General features: G+C 44.5%; 2 protein-coding genes across 3 annotated transcripts in view; both read right to left on the reverse strand.

Annotated features, from left to right (window-relative positions):
* Positions 1 to 9,799, reverse strand: part of GART (phosphoribosylglycinamide formyltransferase, phosphoribosylglycinamide synthetase, phosphoribosylaminoimidazole synthetase) — a 74,275-nt gene extending 64,476 nt beyond the window's left edge. The window contains exon 1 of one of the 2 annotated variants that reach the window (XM_073617160.1): positions 7,066 to 9,799. The gene's annotated coding sequence lies outside the window, so the exon portion shown is untranslated. Of the gene's footprint in view, positions 1 to 3,927; positions 4,322 to 7,065 lie in introns of those variants that run through there. The other variant, XM_073617159.1, reaches the window with a different exon arrangement.
* A 379-nt stretch (positions 9,800 to 10,178) lies between these two features.
* Positions 10,179 to 21,627, reverse strand: part of CRYZL1 (crystallin zeta like 1) — a 61,647-nt gene continuing 50,198 nt past the window's right edge. Inside the window, exons 11-14 of the mRNA XM_073617161.1 lie at positions 14,846 to 14,964; positions 13,874 to 13,986; positions 12,060 to 12,098; positions 10,179 to 11,039 (exon numbers count right to left, since the gene is read on the reverse strand). Of these exons, the coding sequence (XP_073473262.1) occupies positions 10,940 to 11,039; positions 12,060 to 12,098; positions 13,874 to 13,986; positions 14,846 to 14,964 (371 nt within the window). The 3' untranslated portion in view covers positions 10,179 to 10,939. The remainder of the gene's footprint in view (positions 11,040 to 12,059; positions 12,099 to 13,873; positions 13,987 to 14,845; positions 14,965 to 21,627) is intronic.

A 21,627-nucleotide genomic window follows, 5' to 3' on the forward strand; every position in this document is an offset into this window, starting at 1 on the left:
TTCAGCCCAATTGACGAGGCATCCCAAGCCTTAAGCAGCAGGTCCCCTCTTTTGTCCATGGGATCTCTAAGAGACCCCAGGTCGTCAAAAGACAAATCTGTCTTTTTAGAGACTTTGGCTAACTGCGCATCAAGTTTGGGAATTTTATTCCAGGGATGAGAAGCATCTGCTTCAAAAGGGAACCTCCAGTTGAGGCTGCCTAAAAAGAATGGCCACTTTTCCAGCAACTCCCACTCGAGCAAAATCTATTCCAGAGATTTATGCACGGGGAATACCCTGTTCTTATGTGCACTAGACCCCTGGTACATAAGGTCGTGCTTAGAAAGCTGGACCTGCTCCTCACAAATTTCCAATGTGTCATAGATGGCCTTTAGAAGATCAATTTGTATCTGGACCCCCTGGAGGAATCCTCCTCCCAATCAGAGTCGGATTCTGAAGGCGCTTGAGAGGTGGCTAGCGATCTCAGTACCATTTCCCTATCCCCCTCATCCTCCTGACTAGGCTTGGATAAGTAAGGCATACTCACTGCCCTGGATAAGGATAAAGAGGGACCCTGCGTTTGATCCATCATTCCCTTGAAGGACTGGAATGTGGATGCAATCTCATCCTTGATGATGTCAGAATTTTATGACATGCTGCCACAGAATCATCCTTGACTAAACTGCTGACACACTCGGGGCAAAGTGGCTTTTCCCAATTGGCGCTTAACTTGGTCCCACATACGGCACATTTTTTCCTAGGCAGCTGCATCTGGGTCCTATCTTGTTTGACCTTGTTTGACAAACAAATCCCCCATTAGAATTGCAGCCCTGACCCACACCACCACCACGGTGTTTAGGATAAGTCTAGGAAGTGTCCAGCCCATCACCTGTGGCTCCCCACCCAGGGAGGGCTCTTTTAGGTCTAAAGGACCCCGACCCCCCAGTGTAAGCCATGGTCTACCCTCACCACGCTTACCCGAGAGGTGCCGGAGCCTGCTGAACCGAAGTCCACCTGTACCCTCCATGGTCCTTGGTGCTCACTGAGTCTCCCGGAGCCTTTTCTGCCGCTCCGAACGCCTGTACACACACCGCTGCGCCCAAGAGACTGGACAGTGTGTCGTGGAGCCCCGATGACGTGGTCCCACCGGAAGTACGCTCTCATCACTTTCTCCTGCTGGATCGCAGAAGCCCCACCCCCTCAAGCTGCATGGAAGAACCGGATAAGGCACCAGCATGGACAGCCGAGCGTCTCCCGCCGGCCAAGACACAGGTACCTAGCGGGGCATGGGAGGTAGGGTCTGCAGCAACACCAGGGTCCTGCTCTCCCTGAGCAAAGGCAGCGGTAGTTTACAGCGACCCTACTCCTCCCTGACAGGACAGAGGGGTGCTACAGGCAGAGGACAGTCCACACCAGGGGCTCTCCCAGGATGACCCTTGAGATATGGAGCTCCCCTTCGGTCCCCAACATGCTCCTTCCTGTCCGGCAGAAAGCACAAAAAAAAACTGAAGAGGGAGGCCTGGAGGACCACCTTTTAAACGAATTGGGTATACGCGTTTCCTGTCCCAGAGGTAGGAACCCTATGTCTTAGAGGCTGTCCTGGAAGACGAAAGGAGAAATCAATCTAAAGATTGATTTTTTTTTTTTTTTTTTTTTTTAAGATACATTAATAATTTATTCAGCATGACATGGAGGTTAGTTCTGGAGCACGAGGCTGCATTTTCTGCAATATTTAACTTTTTGTTAAACTCATTCAATGAATCCAAGCTCTGCAAGCTGAGATAACATGCACTGCATTGATACATTTACACAATTTCACAGTAACCATGAGATAAAAGAAAGTTCAGGCATATTCCTTTATCACATTGTTTTGCAAATATATGTACGCTACAAACTGTATGATTGAATCGGTTCCGATATTGCTGTTTTACTAACCCGACCGCTTATTATTGTAAATAGGAAACCTTCATTTTGTTTGCAAATGATAAAAACTCTAATTACCAGCAATAAGTCCTTACATTTAAAGAGCACCTGTCATTTCAGATCCATCATGGCAGAGCCCGTTAGCGGGCATTCACTCACCTGCTGCCGCCACATCCCTCACCTTGTTGTGTCACTGCCACATCACCAGCCGTCCTATTAAAGTGAATGGGACTGTCGGTGAGTCAACAGCGGGTCAGAGGAGGAGCCGCTGCAGAACAGATGACAGTTGCTTTTTAAAAATTATGATTTAAATCAAATCCACCCTGCATGGTACTGCAGCATAATAATATCTTAGACAGGCCCTAAACATTCCTCTTTTGCAGAGACCTTTGATAGTGACGGAGTCACTTTACTGGAATCCAGTGTTTAAAGAAATATGGCTACCATGGCTGCCCATGCCACGCTTATCCAATCACATCCTGCCTTCTGAATTAAAAGGATACCTAAAAAAATAAAATATATGGATCCTTGCACACAATACTGATGTATGAATGCCAGATCTTCCTGAAAGATCACTTAAACAGTATGGTCTGCACAATGTGTATGAACATGTGTAAAAGTGAATAGTAATGCCATTTTTTTTTTTTACTGATATAAAACGCATTGCCAAAATTACTGATATTTATGCACCTGTGTGTACAGGCCCATTGAAAGTAAGGGGCTGCATTCAGAATAAAAAAACCTCCATAACATAGGGAGGGGTTTGTGCAGTTCAGAGACAGTGGGAATGGACACCAGTTAGCACAAAAAGTTATCAGCTCATAACTGTTTTTCACATGCAATGTGGTGCATTTTTTTTGGAAATTTCTTTTCACTGATTTCAATTTATTTTCTTTACCAAGTTGCATTTACATACCTAGGAGAGTAGATTAAATCAGGACAGGGACAAACAATAGTGGGAAAAAAAATAAATAAATAATATCGGCTGATGATGGTTGAGTAAACCAGGATGGGGGGACAAAAAAAACAAAAAAACAAACAGGGGGGGGGGGTCCACTTGGGAGGGGGCAGATCGCGATGGGGGGGGGGGGGGGGGGGGGCGCAACGCTTGGAGGGGGTAGATTGCGAAGGAAGATGACACTCAGGGGAAGATCGTGACACAGGGGATGAGAGTTGGGTGTAATATCTCTCTCTCCCCCCAGGGGTGTTGCTAGGGGGTGGCTATTGGGACTATAGCCCCCAATCTGGGGCCCATAGCCCCGAGTCTCTTGCCCAGGGTCCCTGCCTAACCAGTGGGTTGAAGCTGTTGCACCAGGTGGGCTGGCTGCATGAGAGAGGCAAAGGAGAGAAGAGAAGCGAGCGAGCATAGATGACATCTCTCTCCACCCGCTCCACATCAGCGCTCTTCACAGCTAGGCCTCTTCAATTTGGGAGTGAGGTGCGGCGAGCAGCAGAGAGATAACATCATCTTTCACTGTACGCCACATTTGGTGGCACTGGCTGGCATGGCAAGTGACAACCCACATCTGGTGGCCGGTGACGTGGCAAGTGACAATCTGCAAATGGTGACAGACAACGGTGGCAAGTGACATGGTGCATCAGGTGGCAGGAGATGTGGCAAGTGACACGCTCAGGGCTCCCACTGATTCTGCAGTATGGTGAGTTGAACCACTTCATTATAGATTATAATGTAACAATAGAAATAATGCACTTCAATCACCCTGACACCATATCAATCATTATGCCATGATGATTGAAGTGCCAACACCAGCCATTTGCCCGTGATAAATGGCTTATCACTGGTCCCCCCCCCTTGCAGGCATGCAAAAAGGTTGGCGAGCGCTGCTATGGGCTCTAGCCCCAGATCTTTTCAGACCTAGCAACGCCCCTGTATATATCTATCAGGAAGGGGATGAGAGTAGGGAGGAATACTATATTAAATACTTCTGTGCAGAATGAAAGCTCTGCAGCAGAACAGGACTAGCAGAGCTCATCATATAATGGAGGAATGTTCTGCACACTTACCTTCTAGCTCTGCGTGTCCTTATGAGACAGTCCCTGTCCTCTTCTATCCCTGTGTACAGCCCACGTGTATCCTGATCTGACTGCTGCTCTCATTTATCTGCACAGAGCACAATGTACCACGTGACCTGAGCTGCACCGCCCCCTGCTGGCCGGATGTATGCTTTCCTATAATCTATATCACGCTTTGGTTATTACAAGTGTAATTTCTGGAGGTGAAGGACTTCGAGTCCCAGCAGGGAGGCATGACGGGAACTGTAGTTTTACAAAAGCTGTTCTGTATGGCGCTTCTGCAGGCAGTCCCAGCGACTCCCAGATCTAACCGGATCAATGCAAAGCATACTACAGCCAGGGAGACCCACGTGCAGTGCAGTGCTGCTCCCACTGTGATACCGCAGCGCCATCTGCTGGCCAGAGCGTGCGTTCCAGGTGTAACAACAAATTCGGCGACCCATCGTAGTTTGCTCCGGAAGTGACGTTCCGCTGACAAATTACGCACTGCGCATGCGTAAGTGCTCCATATGCGTTCCACAAGTTTTGCCACAATACCGACCAGTGAAAGCGTCAGATAATGTCACGGAAGTGACGTTATACACAATACAAACACAGGCGGGAGCGCGCACTGCTACAGTAGAATCAATGCTAATTTATATGGTCACATTACACACAATACAAACACAGCAGAAGTAATGCTGATTTATACCTTCACATTACACACAATGCTAATTTATACGTTCATGTTGGGGGGGGGGGGGATTTAATCCTGCTAAACACACACAATCTATAACAAATGAACATCTGATCGATGTTTTGCTGCAGTGGCTAGTGTTTGTAGTATATATGCAGCGAGACATCGATCAGATGTTCATTTGTTATAGATTGTGTGTGTTTAGCAGGATTAAATTGCACCCACCCTCAACATGAACGTATAAATTAGCATTGTGTGTAATGTGAAGGTATAAATCAGCATTGATTCTGCTGTAGCTGTGCGCGCTCCCGCCTCTGTGTTTGTATTGTTTGTAACGTCACTTCCGTGACATTATCTGATGCTTTTCACTAGTTGGTATTGTGGCAAAACTTGTGGAACGCATATGGAGTACTTACGCATGCGCAGTGCGTAATTTGTCAGCGGAACGTCACTTCCGGAGCAAACTGCGATGGGTCGCCGAATGTGTCATTACACCCCGTCATTTTCCGGGAACAGTGTGTTCCAGCTACATGGTGTAATAGGTTCACTAATAGGGAAGCCTATGGCGAATCCCCGGCCTCCTTTAGATGTGATATTTATAAACGCATTCCTGGGGCTCCTTTAGATGTGCAAAAAATAAAGAATAAAATAAAACTAGTAAAGCTTATAAATACATCCCGGGGCTCTGTTGGCACCTGGCGATTTGAAATGCATTTTATTTTTTCACATTCTTGTACATGTTTCCAAAATGCACCAAAAACATGCATCTCACTTGCGGTGCCTTTAATTGTAAATGGCAACGCAAATGCAAGAAGCAAACGTGCGATTTGCCGCATGCAAAAAAAAAAAAAAAAAAGACAAATGCAGCAAAAAGCGTAGTAAAAAAAAAAAAAAACTTGCAAATTGGAACGTGGCACAATGCTCTGGGCCTTATTTACATTTAGCGATTTTGAAACGCACTTTTTTTGCGTGTTTTTTACGCTGCACACATAGGGCAGTTTATTGATTTCAATGGGCTGCCGTATCTGCAACAAATGTGGCAAAGTATCTAAAGGAGGCTCCATTTACATCTGTACATGCTGAGAAGGTGTGGAGCAACATCAAGTGTAGTATTTGTTCTTATCAGTGTCACCCAAAAATAGTTCAGGGGCTACTTTGGGGCTTCCCTGAGGACGTTCACAACGAAACGTACGTAGGAGCAGTACGTGGTCACGTGATTCTTACCTACATCCGGCTCTCTGGTTGCTTCTCACGCCGGGTGGAACGCACGCCGTCCTTCGATGTGGTGCGACGGGTCTCTGATCTCAACCTTACCCTGACAAGCGAGCAGCCCCAGTGCCGGGTAGGCACCCACAAATGTAAGCAGCCATTTGGCGTTTTTAATGTATCTTGAGCATTTTAATAAAAGGTTTTACACTATGGAGACTTTGTTTGTTTCACATATACCCCATGTTTGAACGATTGGGACCGGAGGAGTTCTTTGCCTAACCATCATCCAGCTGTCTAGCCATCCATGTGAGCAGGCACGATCCTGCAAAAGCGCCAATGACTCTCTTTTTGATTAAAGGAGTCATTGGTATCTGGTAAGCAGATATCCATTTCTACTAGGTGTATTTTCCTTTTCTTCTTTTGGTGAAGGAACTTTTTATCTATCGACAGGAAGAAACTGGCTCACTTTGGAAGATATCACCATAACTTATAATTCATTATTCACTGCATACTGAGATAGTAAATCACTGTCACTGATACTATTACTGTTGGTTTTGTGTGTTATTATTCATGGTTTAATTTCACTATTAATTGTATATTCATATTTACCTTTCTCTTCTTATAAGATTAAGGTACACATTAAGCACAATTTATAAAATTTTGTATTGCAATAGTTTATTCATTATAGATAATTATTAGCGCCCCCTATTTATCTATCTACTTTGGGGCAACATGCGTCCCACATTGTGGGTTGCCGCGATTGCAGCACGTTTTATCGCGCACCGCGATTTGAGGTGTCATTCAAAGGATAGGCATCTTAAATGCGAGTTCCGCGTTTTGTCATTCACACATCAGCGCTGTCAAATCGTGGGCAGATCTGCCTGCAATTCAAAGCGCTGTAGTGTGAATGCAGCCTTAAGCCTCGTACACACGATCCGATTTGTTACCCTGAAAAATCTATATTTAAGATATTTCATATCTCATAGATATGAGGTGGGTTAAATAAGAGTTCTTTTCGACCAAGAGTGAAAGCTTCAAATATAATAACATTTATTAGGAAGCAGTTGAAAGTCTAGCTAATACACAATCATCTATATATCGTCTCACACCAAGGAAGAAAATATTAGGTTGAAATAAAGTATTTACATGAAGGAATACAGGGTATATTCCTCAATACAGTAATCTACACACATATTTAGTTACAAGTAAAAGGGCATTCCTTTCCCATAATTACCCATCCTTACCAAAGTTCCTTTCAGCTTGCTGGTCTATCAGAAAGAGAGTAATACCTCCCCCTTGGCTCTGAGTATATAAAACCAGGCTGATGTCTCATTGGTTGGCCTAGCTTGGATCATGATTGGAGGGCTTACTCCATAAGTCGGCCCCCTTTCATGCAAATCCTTGTGACTATGTTGGCCAATGTGTTATTTGCATTTCCCCAAGAAGTCAGGTCCAATGCATATCCCAGCATGGTACACTTTTAAAGGAGTAGGTGTAAAGCAATGGAATTGGCTCTCCATTGTTTGCATATACAAGCCTTGGCCCACATTCTCTGCTCTTAGCAAAAGCTTAAATGAAACCCTTTTTGCCCGGCTTTCATAGATGCCAGCTAAATGAAATATATTCATTATTACAATATTTTACAGTTATTAATGGAGATTTCCCATAAACTCATAAGGCAACAGATTGTTGGCAGGGCATTGTCTGTTGACAGACCTAAAATCTGACAGTTAGTACGCTCCTTCTGACAATTGTTGTCCAACGTTCGTCCAATAAATGTTGGATGACAAGCTAGCAAATTTTCATGGGACAATGGTTTGAGGTCAGATTTTCGTATCATCAGTACAGAAGTCCTTCACACAAAAGTCGAAAGTACAAACACGCATGCTCGGAATCAATGCTCACCAAACACGAAATTAGCAGAAGGGGCCCAAAGGGTGGTGCTCAAGAGCTGAAATTCCTCGTAGTACATCACTACGTTCGTGTTTGTTGGCCGACAATTGAGTACCGTTAGTATGCAAAACAAGTTCCTGGCACACACCCTTTGGACAAAAATCAGACGCTCGGTTGACCAACAATCGGATCGTGTGTACGAGGCTTTAGTGTGTTTACACATGAATGTTTTTTGTACACTTAACTGTTTTTGTTTTGCTTTTTCAGCACCACCACAAAAAAAAAAAAAAAAAAAAAAAAGGTGTGGAGCAACATGAATTTCTGCACGTGTTCCCAGAGCATGCAAAAATATGCATTGGGCTTGCAGTACCATTGTTTATGGCACCCCAAATGTGGAAAGTAAAAGTGCATTTTGTCACATGCCACAAAAGCAGCAAATCATGCCGTAAAAATGCACAAACTGGAATGCAGCAAAATACTCCATGAGCTACTTTGCCACGTTTTTTGTGAAATCAATGGGCTGCCCCATACGCGTCTTGTGAAAAATGTGCAAAAAATTGCATGTTTGAAAACTGCTAGATGTGAATGGGGTCAGAGCATTTTGGCAGATTACGGTTTGTGCTTTTTTTTTTACTGTCCTTTTTGCTGGATTTGTTGTGCGTTTTTGCATGTGCAAACTGTGCATTTGCTTCCCGCACGTGGAGTGCCATGTTGCAAAGCAATGTGCCCTGTATAGCAGTAAAAGCCAGACAGTGGTTCTAATCTTTCCCCACTGCAGTCCCAGCAACGCTCAGATCTAACCTCAGCAACACAAAGCAGTGAGCACACAGCGATAGCTGCACCTACCACAGCCAGGGGGACCCACACGTGGTGCAGTGTGTGCTGCTCCCCATGATACTGTAGCGTCATCTGCTTGCCGATGCAGGGTGTCTGGACTACAGCGCCATCTTCAGGAGGGGAAATGGTGTCTGAGATACAGCATCATCTGCTAGCCAGAGCAGGGTGCAACAAATCATTTACTCAGTAGGTCTCATTCAACTCCACAACGGCTGTGAAAGATGTTCTGGTAGGGGAGGGGGGCTGTACTAACATTGTATAGTTAGTACAGCAAGCTCCTCCTCTGGTTTATTTGGTTTTATGTCTTTGATATTAAGGTGCTCTTGACAACTCTGAGGAAGAGTATGAACCTTGAAACGTGCTGGACAGTCGGACTTAATATACGATACATTGACATTGCATATAGCCCTCTTGTTTGTTCGCAATAGGATTTATTAATTATGTGAATGTGTATACAGACAATATGTGTGTGGTGATGTTACTATTATGAATTACATGAGATGGAGTGTTTTAGCCTGTGCTTTTAATTTTTCATCCAATAAAGTTTATTCCATTTTTACTATTTTTGTGCCCTATAAAATCCCTTCCACATAATATACCAGTGGTCTCCAAACTGTGGCCGGGGGCCAGATGTGGCTCTGCTTGCTTTTTTCCAGCCCATGGGGCACTATTTTGATCCACTGATACCAGCAATAGGACATAATTCCCCCCCAATGAAGGGGCACAATTACTCCCAATGACACCAAAGATTGGGCACAGTTCCTCCTAATAACAATGGGGTGGACACGGGGGTATTTGGGTGGACAGTAGGGTGTACTGTAATGGGCAGGGGGGTTAGTGTATTGGATAGGGGAGTAGTTGGGTGGACAGGGGGTGGTTGGAAGAAATGAGGATGTGGGAGGGAGAACCACCAAAAATAGGGTACTTGTTTTGGAGGGGGGGGCAAATTACAGGAAATGTATTTATTAAGGAAAAGTTGGTTTTAAGTTAAAGTGTAAGTAAACCCCCCTATCGTTTTCAGTCAAGGAAGCTGCCATCTTTGCCTCCGTTTAATCTACAACTGCCATGATGCTGCACATTCGATCAGTTATGACACCAGCCCTTGGGTGGTTTGACAGTTTGGGTGAGAGCACAACCAATGGGAGCGTTACATTTCCGGTGTTTCGTCAGATTGGGCGACCCATCCGAATGTATAAGGGAAGTGACATTTTGTCGCCGCCATGTTGCTACACCCCACACTCCTCCACAGTAAGGATACAGTGAGAAGGGGACAAGTGGACATCTTGTTACACCCACCGGAGTCTTGCCTTTTACACTTATTTTTAACAGTAAACTGAGTTTATATAGTGAAATACACTACTTAGAACTCAATATGAATGTTTAGATGTTGAATTTTAAAAGCAGCGAACTTCTGTCAGATTAGCGAACCTGTGAGATCAGCAGGATTGCCCCTGCTTTTAAAATTCTAATTGTAAACAGTCAGACGAAGTTCTAAGTACTGTATTTCACTATATAACCTCAGTTTACTGTAAAACATAAATGTAAAATGCAAAACTCCGGTGGGTGTAACAAGATGTCCGCTTGCCCCCTTCTCAGTGTATCCTTACTCTGGAGGAGTGCAGGGTGTAGCAAGATGGTGGCGACAAAACGTCACTTCCGTTACACATTCTGACGGATCGCCTAATCTGATGAAACACCGGCGCGTGCCAGAAATGAAACTGTTTTATGGATGGGTTTACTTCCACTTTAAATACCAGGGAAATGTATACATCTCTTTGTAAGATTGCACATTCTATATACTGTAGAAGTCCAGTCCTGACTGGTGATTGGTCCATAGCTATTCACATATGCTGCATATCAATAGGAAAGGTCGCACCCTCCCACCAAAGCATTAAACTGCTGACCCATTACAGTTGCCTACTTCTACATTATTTCCCGAAATTCCTTGGATTTGCCAACATTGACCCAGTACTGCTTCTTTACCACATGGTGCTCAACTCTGATCTTCCCGAGGTCAGTGTCCTTATTTACCCCCCACAAAGAAATGCAATTATAATCTGAGTCCAACCATCTACGGAACATCCACACATAAGAGTCGCTGGAATTAAGGGTCCTGAGTATTTTAAGATGAAGGTTCAGACAGTGGCATTCCGGTCTTCCAAGACTTTGAGGGCCAACACAACAACATTACTTGATAAACACCAGACAATAGTAGATTGTATCTCAGATTGTGTAGGCTTCATGTGCAAAACTCCAACACCCTGTTTAGGGTTCCATTTCCTAGGTTGCTCAATCTGTGAAGTCTTCTACAGAGATTGGAAAGGCCATTCAGGAGACATAAAGCTGATCTGGGCCAGGAGTCATCCATCGTATGATCTTTACTGCCTCTTATAACTGGACAACCTGCCGCTTCTTCACTTCATTTTTCTGCACCATCTCCATTACCACTTTAGCTTCATACAATGGAATCAGTTCATCCAACTGAGGCCTAGAGGAGGAACATAAGGTTCAGTTACAGGAATGGCAACCTTCCTCCATTCAATGACAATGTCTCTGCTGCTCCCTATTGCAGCCGCCCATGATGAAATGTCATAAGCCTATAATTGCATCTTAGCATTATGTATTTTTGTGTGTTGTTAATTGACCTCTGGAAGATTTTACCCCCCTTCGAGACCAGGCCATTTTTTGCTATTCTGCACAGCGCTACTTTAACAGACAATTGCATGGTTATGGAACACTGTACACAAACAAAATGTATACAATTTCTTTTCACACAAATAGAGCTTTCTTTTGGTGGTATTTGATCACCACTTGGTCTTTTATTTTTTGCGATAAACTAAAATGGACAGTTTTTTTTTTGTTTACTTACTGCTATAAATCATATCCTAAAAAAAAAACAAAATAAAAAAAATCTCTTCTAAAATTTTGGCTAAAATATATTCTGCTTTATACCTTTCGTAAAGGAAAATCCCAATAAGTGTGTATTGATTGGTTATAGCGTCTACAAATCATGGGATATATACTGGAATTTTTATTTATTTACTTTTTTTATACTACTAATGGCAGTGATCAGAAACTTACAACGCAAATGCTATAGTGTAGCGGGGAGACTGACAAACTACCAGTGACAATAATACAGTGATCAGTGCTAATAATATGCACTGTCACTGTACTAATGACACTGGCTGGGAAAGATTTAACACCTAGGGCGATCGAAGGATTAAATGCATGTCTAACTAACGTAATGTGTGTAATATGTACTGCTTTTACTAAGGATCTTGTTTTTTTTTCCCAGGGAAAAAATAGCAAGATCCCCTGTCAGTGAACAGAGCGATCAACTATTGTCTGAGACCTGCAGATTGGCTTGTGGTGTGACGATGCACAGCCAGGCCGGTGGGCATGCGGATCACGTACTGGGTGCGCAATCTAGCGCAGGGAGGTGGCTTTGCCGCCGTACTAGTATGTTAGGCGGTTGGCAAGCGGATAATTTAATGCCTTAATGCCTTACCTGAATACTCCACATGACAGTTTGTCCACCACATCTTTGAGGATATGTGAGAAAGAAGTTAAGGGTGTATTCACTATAGTTAACCTCCAAGCAAACAGCTCAATACACATATGATATAAAAATATGGGATGGTTTACCTGCCAAAGTATTTGTATTTCTTTTCTCTACATCAGTTTCATTTGTATGGGTTGCTGTACCTATGGGAAAACACCAGGAAAAGGACACCTTTTCCAAAATCGCAGCCACAAGGAAACCACACAGTGCCATGTGGTTCCCAACAGAGGAAAATGCGCTGCAGTTTCCAGTGCATGGAATTAATGGCACCCCTGTGCATCTGTGAACCTGAAAGAAGCTTTGGGTCTCTGCTCAGTTTTTCAGAGCCCCTTTCATTGGATCTGGTTGTGGATGCAGACTGGATCGGAGTCTGTCCTGACTCCATACCTGATTTAAGAGCATAGGAAATATCTTAGACACTGCACACAAAGCCATATGTCATAAGGATAATAGCCACGCCACTAACACATTTTTGCCCCGCCCCCAGGGCTTAAAGGAGAGGTCCAGCCTGAGCTCGTTTGGCTGGACTTCTCCTATGGGTCACAGGAGTGCAATTCGTTTTGCACTCCTGTGACCCATTTTCAGTAGAGAGCGGTCTGAAGTCCGCTCTCTGCTGACGTCACCAGGATCAGTCCAGGCCCCGCGTCATCACATCAATAAAGTCTGGATCTGCCAGGTGCCTGGACTGACGCCTGTCTCAGCCTTTCAGCGAGCCACAGAGAATGAGACGGCCGCTCCCCGCCCCTCCACAGCTCAGAGCTCCAATGAGCATGGAGGAGGAGAGCTGCTGATTGACAGGCAGCAGCTCTCTGCTCGGGGATCTGTGAGAACAGCAATCAGCAATGTTCGATCGCTCAGTTCTCCGTGCGGAGGCGCCAGGGGACAGATGCAGCATTGGTCTGATGCTGCATCCACCTATGATGGGTAAAAAAAAAAAAAAAAAAATCCCATCCCATACTTCTTTTTTAATCATGGTGCTCACCCCTACGCGTCTGCTAACAGCAGTGCATTTTTGCAGCGGGTGCAGGAAAGCATGCGATTACACGCATTCTCGCACCCGCAGAAGTGTGAATCTAGCCTCACAGTAGATTACTGCACAGATCTGGAAGAAGCGCACCAAGGTTCAAAGAAGAATACATGTGACAAATGTATTTAGACAATATTTGCGTATCTTGGAGTTCGGCCTTTAAATGATTGTAAATGTAAAACTTTTTTTTTTTTTTTTAAATAAATACATTTATACTTTCCTACACAGAGCGGCCCCAAGCCTCCTATTTTTTGGGTCCCCTGCTGGCGCCCCTGGCTCCTTCTTCTGGTGAATGCCCCCATAAAAGCTGCTTTCTATGGGAGAACTTGGACAGGCGTGCTTCCGAGCCTCGCTGTCTGCGTCTATTGACACAGACAGCAGGACTCAGCCCCGCCCCCTGCTTCCTCGTCACTGGCTTTGATTTACAGCAGCGGGAGCCAATGGCTCCCTCTGCTTCAGCAAAGCCAGTGAGACCAGGAAGTGAGGGGAGAGAAGAGCTGCAGATGTGCACAGCGCTGGATCGAATGAGGGATCAGGTAAGTGTAAGGAGGGGACTGATGCCTAAACATTTTTTACCTTAATACAAGGAATGCATTACGGTAAAACATGTTTAGGCTTTAGAACCACTTTAATAACCAGCCAAAAAAGTCCAGCTTTTAAAAACTGGAAGAAGCTGGCCAGCAAATATTGGCTACTGTGAATTACTGCAAAGCAATCCTAGCCAGATCAGAAAAGGATATGCAGATATTTTCCTTGCTGTGCATTGGACAGGTTCCAGATCTCATCATTGAGAAAGGAAAGTGACGCCCCCTTCAGGTACAGGTTGTGGCTGTCAGGTGGGTCCAGCTGCAATACAAAGATCACTGAAAAACTAAATGACTTTTTGCCATAAATAAACACATATACACAATAACGGAATACATGAACACACATACTGTGGAGATTTAAAAAAAATAGTTCATGTAATTTGAAGGGACTAGTGCAGTTAAAAGAAAATAAAAAACAGTACTGACCCCCCCCCCCCAAGACTATGTAGCCAAAAAAAATATATACCTTTGCCCTGAAAAACTCTTTTCCAATGCCCAGGCTTTTTGACACTGGCACACAACAGAGCCAAATTTCTAGCTAAAAAAGGATGCTTCGAATCCGCCCATCATTCCATGAAGGTAGCCATACACTGTGCCAAATTTATTCAGTTTCGTTCAATTTTTCACTTAACTTTTATTGAAGGAGCCTGCTGGAAAAATGTTTTGGCGAGCTGCTGTTTGAGTATTTTAATAGGTGATGGAGCTGGCTGTCAGTGGGAGATTCATACATCTGCACTGTATAGCAAGGATGGAGGAATTCATTTTTCAGTCCCAATGAAAAAAAAAAAAAAAAAAACACACACTATAAAATCTATGGCCTTCACATCAGTCCCTACCCCTTTAAGGAGCTTACAATCTAAGGTCCCTAACTTGCATTCATACATACACATACTAGACAGGATCCAATTAACCTACCAGCAGGTCTTTGGAGTGTGGGTGGAAACCCACGCAGGCACAGGGAGAACATGCAAACTCCAGGCAGGTAGTGTCGTGGTTGGGATACGAATCAGCGACCCTTTTCACAAAGCTCTAATTTGACACTTATTTTAACCTGAGCCCAATGCAGCTTAAAAATTGTAATTACGAGGCCATTAGCATTTGGTCTAGTATCTGGGTACCTGGAGGTTGTGTTCTCTTGTCACCCAGTGTCCTCCGGCAGACAGGAGTGTGATGATGTCGTGTTTGTGAGGCTGAAGTTTTTGTTTTGCAATGTGGTCTTCTTTATTGTAAAGGATCACTAGGCACAAGAAAGGAACAGATCATCATTCACTACTTGTGTATGATACTGTTGTCACCGTAATATCTGGCAGTAAATTCAGTATGTATTTACCCAGCATTAAAGCTGATCACATGCACTCTCCCAATAAAAAAAAATAAAAAAACCCTCTAGCAATACACACCAAACTGAGCATGTGCAGTCTGACTCCATAGGCTCGGCTTTATCAGGAAATTATCAGGGGACAGTGGAAGGAGGGGAGGATCCATGCATACAAGATCAAACAGCCTTTTTACATAATGCGGAGGATTAACCCCTTAGGTTCCTCAGTGAGTATAAGATGCATGCTTTACTGCATATACAGACTGGATTTTACTGTTGAAGGTTTAGTAACACTTTATTTAAATCAGTACTTTTTGCTAGACAATTACTTAGAACCCCCAAACATTAAATATTTTTTTAGCAGAGACCCTAGAGAATAAAATGGCAATTTTTTTGGAAAAAATATACATAATCTATACCATTTTTTTTGTATAATATAAAGGTTGATGTTACGTCACGTAAATAGATACCCAACATGTCATACTTTAAAACTGTGCACGCTTGTGGAATGGCGCCAAACTGCGGTAGTTAAAAATCTCCTTAGGCGACGCTTTAAAAACCAGTTTAGAGTTAGAGGAGGTCTAGTGCTATAATTATCGCTCTCGCCCAGACGTTTGCGGCGATACCTCACATGTGTAATGCAAACACCGTTTACATATGTGGACGTGACCTACAAATGCATTCACTACTGCATGCGAGGACGGCGGGCTCTTTAAAAAAAAAAAAAAAAAAAAAAAAAGTACTAGTTACTTACCGGTAACTGTCTTTCTGGGAAATCTTCCAGGACGGCACACCTGAGAGATGAGAGGCTCCTCCCCACAGGAAACACAATCAATCAACAGCTGTTTTAAGTCCACACCCTTCCCCCTGATCCTCAGTTTGTAGAGAAGTAACTCCTGAACCTGGTTCACAAGGGAAATCATTCCTCATAGGCACTCACCTTCTAGTGTTCTAAAATTTTCCCTCCTCCAACGGGTGGGAAGTAGGCCTGCCGTCCTGGAAGATTTCCCAGAAAGACAGTTACCGGTAAGTAACTAGTACTTTTCTCAAGTCATCTTCCAGGACGGCACACCTGAGAGGATAATCAAGTACCTCAGGCCTACCTTAGAGTGGGACCACTGCAAGACTCTTGGCGAACCTCGGTTCTGCAGTAAGCTTTACCTTTACTCCATATGCTTGATGAAGGTATCTTAGCTGGATCATGCGGCTGATCTGCCGGTCTACTCCACCGGTGTCCCTGCCTTCTCTGTTTCGGATGCAGGATCTAGGTGGAGTGGGCTCTTAAAGATGGAATCAGAAAACATGTTAAACTTGTAGGTTATCAATGTTGCCTGTCACACATCTACCAACAATGGCCTATTCTGCCTATAGGTGCTGTTTAGAACCACTAAAAAGATTAATCGGAGACCTGTGTTGTAAGATAAGGACACTACATTGATCCATAAGGGGGCCTGTCTTAACACAACCCTGTCCAGGGAAATAAAACTGCCAAAAAAGGGGGGCCCCTGACAGACAACCCCTTTTTGTTCATTTTTAGCTTTACGTCAGCAAAGACTGAAGGGAAACCTACTTAAGGGAAATAGATTAACAAAAACTTAATCCCTGGGTTTAAGGCATGCCCAATCTATAGTTTTACTTACGCCTGAGAGCCTACTCAGGAGATTAACATCTATAGCAGGAGAAGAACACTCATATTGCTACATCTAGTTTTGCTAGAAGGGCAAAATGAAGGCCATGCACCGAGCTGTAACCTATTTGGTCGGGTATACATGTTTATACTTCATCTTCAGGCCATAAAACTCCTCTGAACCGAACTTCCTAAGTTCTTATTAAACAGGGCGATTCATTATCGCCTTCCTCCAGTGACCCATAACTCTACTGGGCTTCAACCCTAGGAAATGGCTCTGGCATCCCTGAATGTAAGGGGTCGAGGCTTTCTGACATGTGACATCTGCACCAGAACTCCTGGCCCTTTCACGGAAGAGAAGGCTGAAATACAAAAAGGCGATACATGTATTATTAATATCACAAATAAAAAAATCATAGATTGTGGACATAGCACAATAGATTTAGACAGAAAGGACACAAGCATAGACATCAATGTTGTGTATCTGAGTGTGACTAGCTGAACCAAAATATCAAATATGGGAAGAGACCCAAATCTGAACCTCACAGTCTGGTTTTCTGATGTGCGGCCAATATGTAAGCATTAAGACACAAACACACCTTAAATGCTGTGCATTTCTGAAGTGCAGCTAGCTAGGTCATAACTGGTAAATACAGAAAGGACGGGAACCCCCTTTTACAGTGGTGTTTTACTGATGTACAGCAAAACAAGGCTATAAAGAGAAGACAGAAAGACCCAAACTTCTATGTTGCGTATTTATGACGAACCACCAAGTACAGTTATAAGACAATCCTTCCTGTTATGCAGTTCTGTAGTGCAGTTACATAGAACCAACAGAGAAAGAACACAAGCAACCTACAGCATTGTGTTTTTCTGAAGTGCCATAAGGTAAGGCAATATGAAACAGAAAGCACCAACAAGCTTCAATGTTGAGTACTTCTGCTGTGCAGCAACATAAAAACTAACAAACAACAGACAGCCTTTACAGCTGCGATCTTTCTGGTCTACTGAAAAATAAGGCAATAACTCCACAATGAGTATTCCTGCAACATTGCAAAACCTGAACCAGAAGGGACAGATAAGCTTAGGGTTCCCACACCCGTGCGACCCAACCTGCCACTTGGGACTGCAAGACGCATGAGAAGTCATACTATGGCTTCCAAAGGGTATCATTCGTGACTGTGCGACTCCAGGTCGCAGCGTATCCAGCAGTCCCTGCTTACGGAACCACAGACCTCAAGATTACACAGGTCGCAGGAAAAGCAGTTTTCGGGTCGAACAAACAAGGGGTCCCCATGCTGTGGCTCCCTGGAGGAGTGCAGCCAACAAACCCCCTACTGTGTATACCTAAGAAACAGCAAGGAAGATCAATGAGAAACACCACTTACTGCTGTGCCTTTCTGATATACGGACGATAAGTCAGTAAATATAGGACATACAGGACACAAACAATGTTCAATCTTTGTGTATGTCTGATGTGTAGCATATACCAATACTGAGCAGAGATGTCATTACCCTCAATGTGTCTCCCTGCTGAGCAGCAAAAACAAATCAGAAAAAGACAAACAACCTTCACTGTTGTGTCCTTTCTGATATGCAGCCAATAAGGCAGTAAACCTTCAATTTTGTATGTGTCTGATGTGCAACAACAATCTTGAATAGAGATAGCACATCCATATTCAAGTGATTTGGCATGTGACTCAACATGTCAAATCGCATGCCTAAAATTGGCAGCCATTGCCGTTAATAGCACTGTCTGAATCAGCCCGGGCCACTTTGTGGTGCTGCACTGATTACCAATGGCAGTATGTGTACTACCCCTGGCACAGGTTCAATTTTGTATTTTCCAACAAAATCAGGACCATCCGTCATCACTGCTGCCTTTCTGATAAGCAACCAATAAGGCAGTAATACAGGACCCACAGACAGACCTCAATCTTGTATATCTCTGATGTGCAATAATATAACAGTTTTGAATAGAGATAGCACATCCATATTGAAGCGATTTGGCATGCGACTCACATGTCAAATCGCATGCCTAAAAGCGGCAGCTATTGCCGTTAATAGCACTGTCTGAATCAGCACGACGCCACCTTGTGGTGCTGTACCGATTACCAAAGGCAGTATATGTACTACCCCTGCCATCAATCTTTCCTGCTGCCTTTCTGATAAGCAACCAATAAGGCAGTAATACAGGACACAAAAACCCCACAGACAGACCCCAATCTTGTGTAGGTCTGATGTGCAGCAATATAACAATTATGAGCAGAAATGTCATCACCAGACTCAATGAGGTGCGTTTCTGGCGTGCGGCACAAAATCAGAAAGTACAGACCACCTTCCCTGTTGTATTTTCTGATCTGTAGCCAAACAAAGCAGTACCTTTAGGATATAAAAGGACACCCAACAAGCTTCAGCAGAGATGTCACAAATCTCAATGTGTACTTTAGTTGTGCCACCAAACACCCCAGCAAGGACAAACCTTCACTACTGAGGTCTACTGGTGAGCAGCCAAGAAGGAGTCATGGTGTATCCCTTTATGAAATAACCAAACAGGAGCAAATTTCATAGGCATAGCCTGGGCTGTAGATACTAATCCTTCACCACCAGTGAAGGAACCAATCCTAAAATGGTTGGACACCTTACTATAGTAGCTGTTGTCCTACCTTACCTCCGTAGATTGAGCAAACACTAGCCAGCTCATACACGGGTGGGGCTGATCAGTAACTAAAGTCTCAATGAGCCCAGCCCTAGAGACCAATATAAGACCTCTAAAAAGGGTGGTTACCAATTTAGCCTGGAGGTAAATAGCAATCATATAGCTCTTGCATATGTTTGCACAGAAAATCCTTAATCAAAGGATATAGGAAAAACGATTTATGGTAAATCGCTTTTAGATCTGTCACTGAGTGGACTGTAGCCCAAACCAACAAAAAGGTTTTCCTTACCCCCTGCATTAAAATATAACAACAATGTAAGAGTGGAGTGGGAGGTTGGAGCTTATGAAAAGTTACCCATAGCAAGCAACCCCCAAAAGGAGGATCTGTCACAAGGGAACCCCTACTGTGCCACACAGAAGCTTGGTCCCTGCCACATTGTTGAAAGCTAGGTCAGCTTTTAAGTATCTTGGAGCAACTTTAAGCAGATTCCTAGCAGCTGGGCTAATAGGGCCAGATAACCTAGTGCACCTGCTGAGCAAGGGAGCTTACTCCTGAATCCTTCAACCATTGCACCATTAATAACTTGTTCAGTGGTATACCTGGCCAGTAAGGAACTCTTTGTTCTACCAGGTCACCCTCTTTGCTGTATTCACTCCTACTAATGTACCACAACCGGGTATGTAGGGAGAGGCTGACAACCTACTGTTGTGATAACCACAGTGTCTCTGCTGTAAGAGGAAGCTGTGGCTGGTGGTTTTTAGCAGTAGCTTCTGGGCTATTTTGTTATGGAGACCCCAGGTCCTGCACCACTCAGTAAATACAGGTGGAAGGGGAAAAAATGCCTTACCTACCTCTTTCCCATCTGAGGTGGTTTAGGCACACTCGCTCCTCTGCACCACTTGTCCACCATACAGCATCTCTGATGTAGGAGGGAGCTGTGGCTGGTGTCTTTAGCAAAAGCTTCTGGGCTATTTGAATCCAGACCCCAGGGGAGATTATCTCAAATGCCCAGAAACCATCTGGCTGGGATTGGGGATTTTTGACTCACCGTTGTCGTCTTCCCCTTTTTCCACAGCCACCGGGCTTGCTTTTCTATCCTTATGGTCCACACGCAAGGAGGATAGCCGCCAAAGTGCCCCCCCCCCCCCCCACAACTGCTGTCCCTTTAGGGAGCTGCAAGGTTAGGCTGTGTCCTGCTCTGTCCAGTCAGTATATACACATGGGGGGGGGGGGGGGGGCAATGCCGTACGTTCCTCATTCCCATGAGGTGGTTTAGGCAGACATTCACCATAGTAAACTGGTGCCTCCTCGAAAGGAGGATGTGGGCGCCTGCTCCTGCTGACTCTCAGCCTTCCCTTCTGGGTAAGAACGCGGGTCGTTCAGGCAGTGCCCTCCCCAGCAGCCCACGCAAGCTACCAGGGACCCAGGAGTCCGGGGATACGATCCCCCTGGAAAGAACCGACGGCCAGCACCCCCGTCTGAACGGACGTCCGGACAGGTAAGGGGGGGAGACAGGATAAAGGCCCCTGAAGTTCTGGGGACACCACTGTACCCAGGGGCCTTCAGCTCTCAGGGGGGCTTTCCCAGTTTCTGCTGCCCCCCCCCGAGGAAAGGATAGGGGAACCCCCCAGGAAGGATAAATATATCCCACCAGACCCAGAGGCTTCCCAGGCATTTGGTCCGGCTCCCAGGGGGAGACCACCAGCCCCAGGCTTCGGTCATTTGGAAAAAAACAAACAGTTTTGCCGTGTAGGGAGAAACACAATCAAAAACTGAGGATCAGGGGGAAGGGTGTGGACTTAAAACAGCTGTTGATTGATTGTGTTTCCTGTGGGGAGGAGCCTCTCATCTCTCAGGTGTGCCGTCCTGGAAGATGACTTGAGAAATACATATTTTTTTTCATTTTTACACTGTCCCTTAAAAAAAAAAAAAAATGTGATCACTTTAATTGCTATTGCAAGGAATGTAAACACCCTTTGTGATAACAATACAGCATGATAGGTCCTCTTTATTGAGAGATCTGGGGTCTAAACCAAATATCTCCTCTACCCTTAAAAAGCAAAAAAATTATTTATTTAGCAAAAATTAAAAGGCAAAAATATTTGCTTAAAAAATAAATAAATAAAAACCATGTCAATGTTGCTCCGGTCCTCCCAAGGGCATAGAAAGGAGTGGTGGCCATCTTGCCATCGCTTATCTTATCTATGCAAAGACGCTGCCAGCGCCGAATGGTTCCCAGGCTCAGCCATCGGTAACCTTAGCCAGGGAACTACCAGGGGCGGTGCCCCCCGCTTC

This window comes from Aquarana catesbeiana, linkage group LG02 (assembly GCF_042186555.1).
Source record: "Aquarana catesbeiana isolate 2022-GZ linkage group LG02, ASM4218655v1, whole genome shotgun sequence".
Classification (NCBI taxonomy): domain Eukaryota; kingdom Metazoa; phylum Chordata; class Amphibia; order Anura; family Ranidae; genus Aquarana; species Aquarana catesbeiana.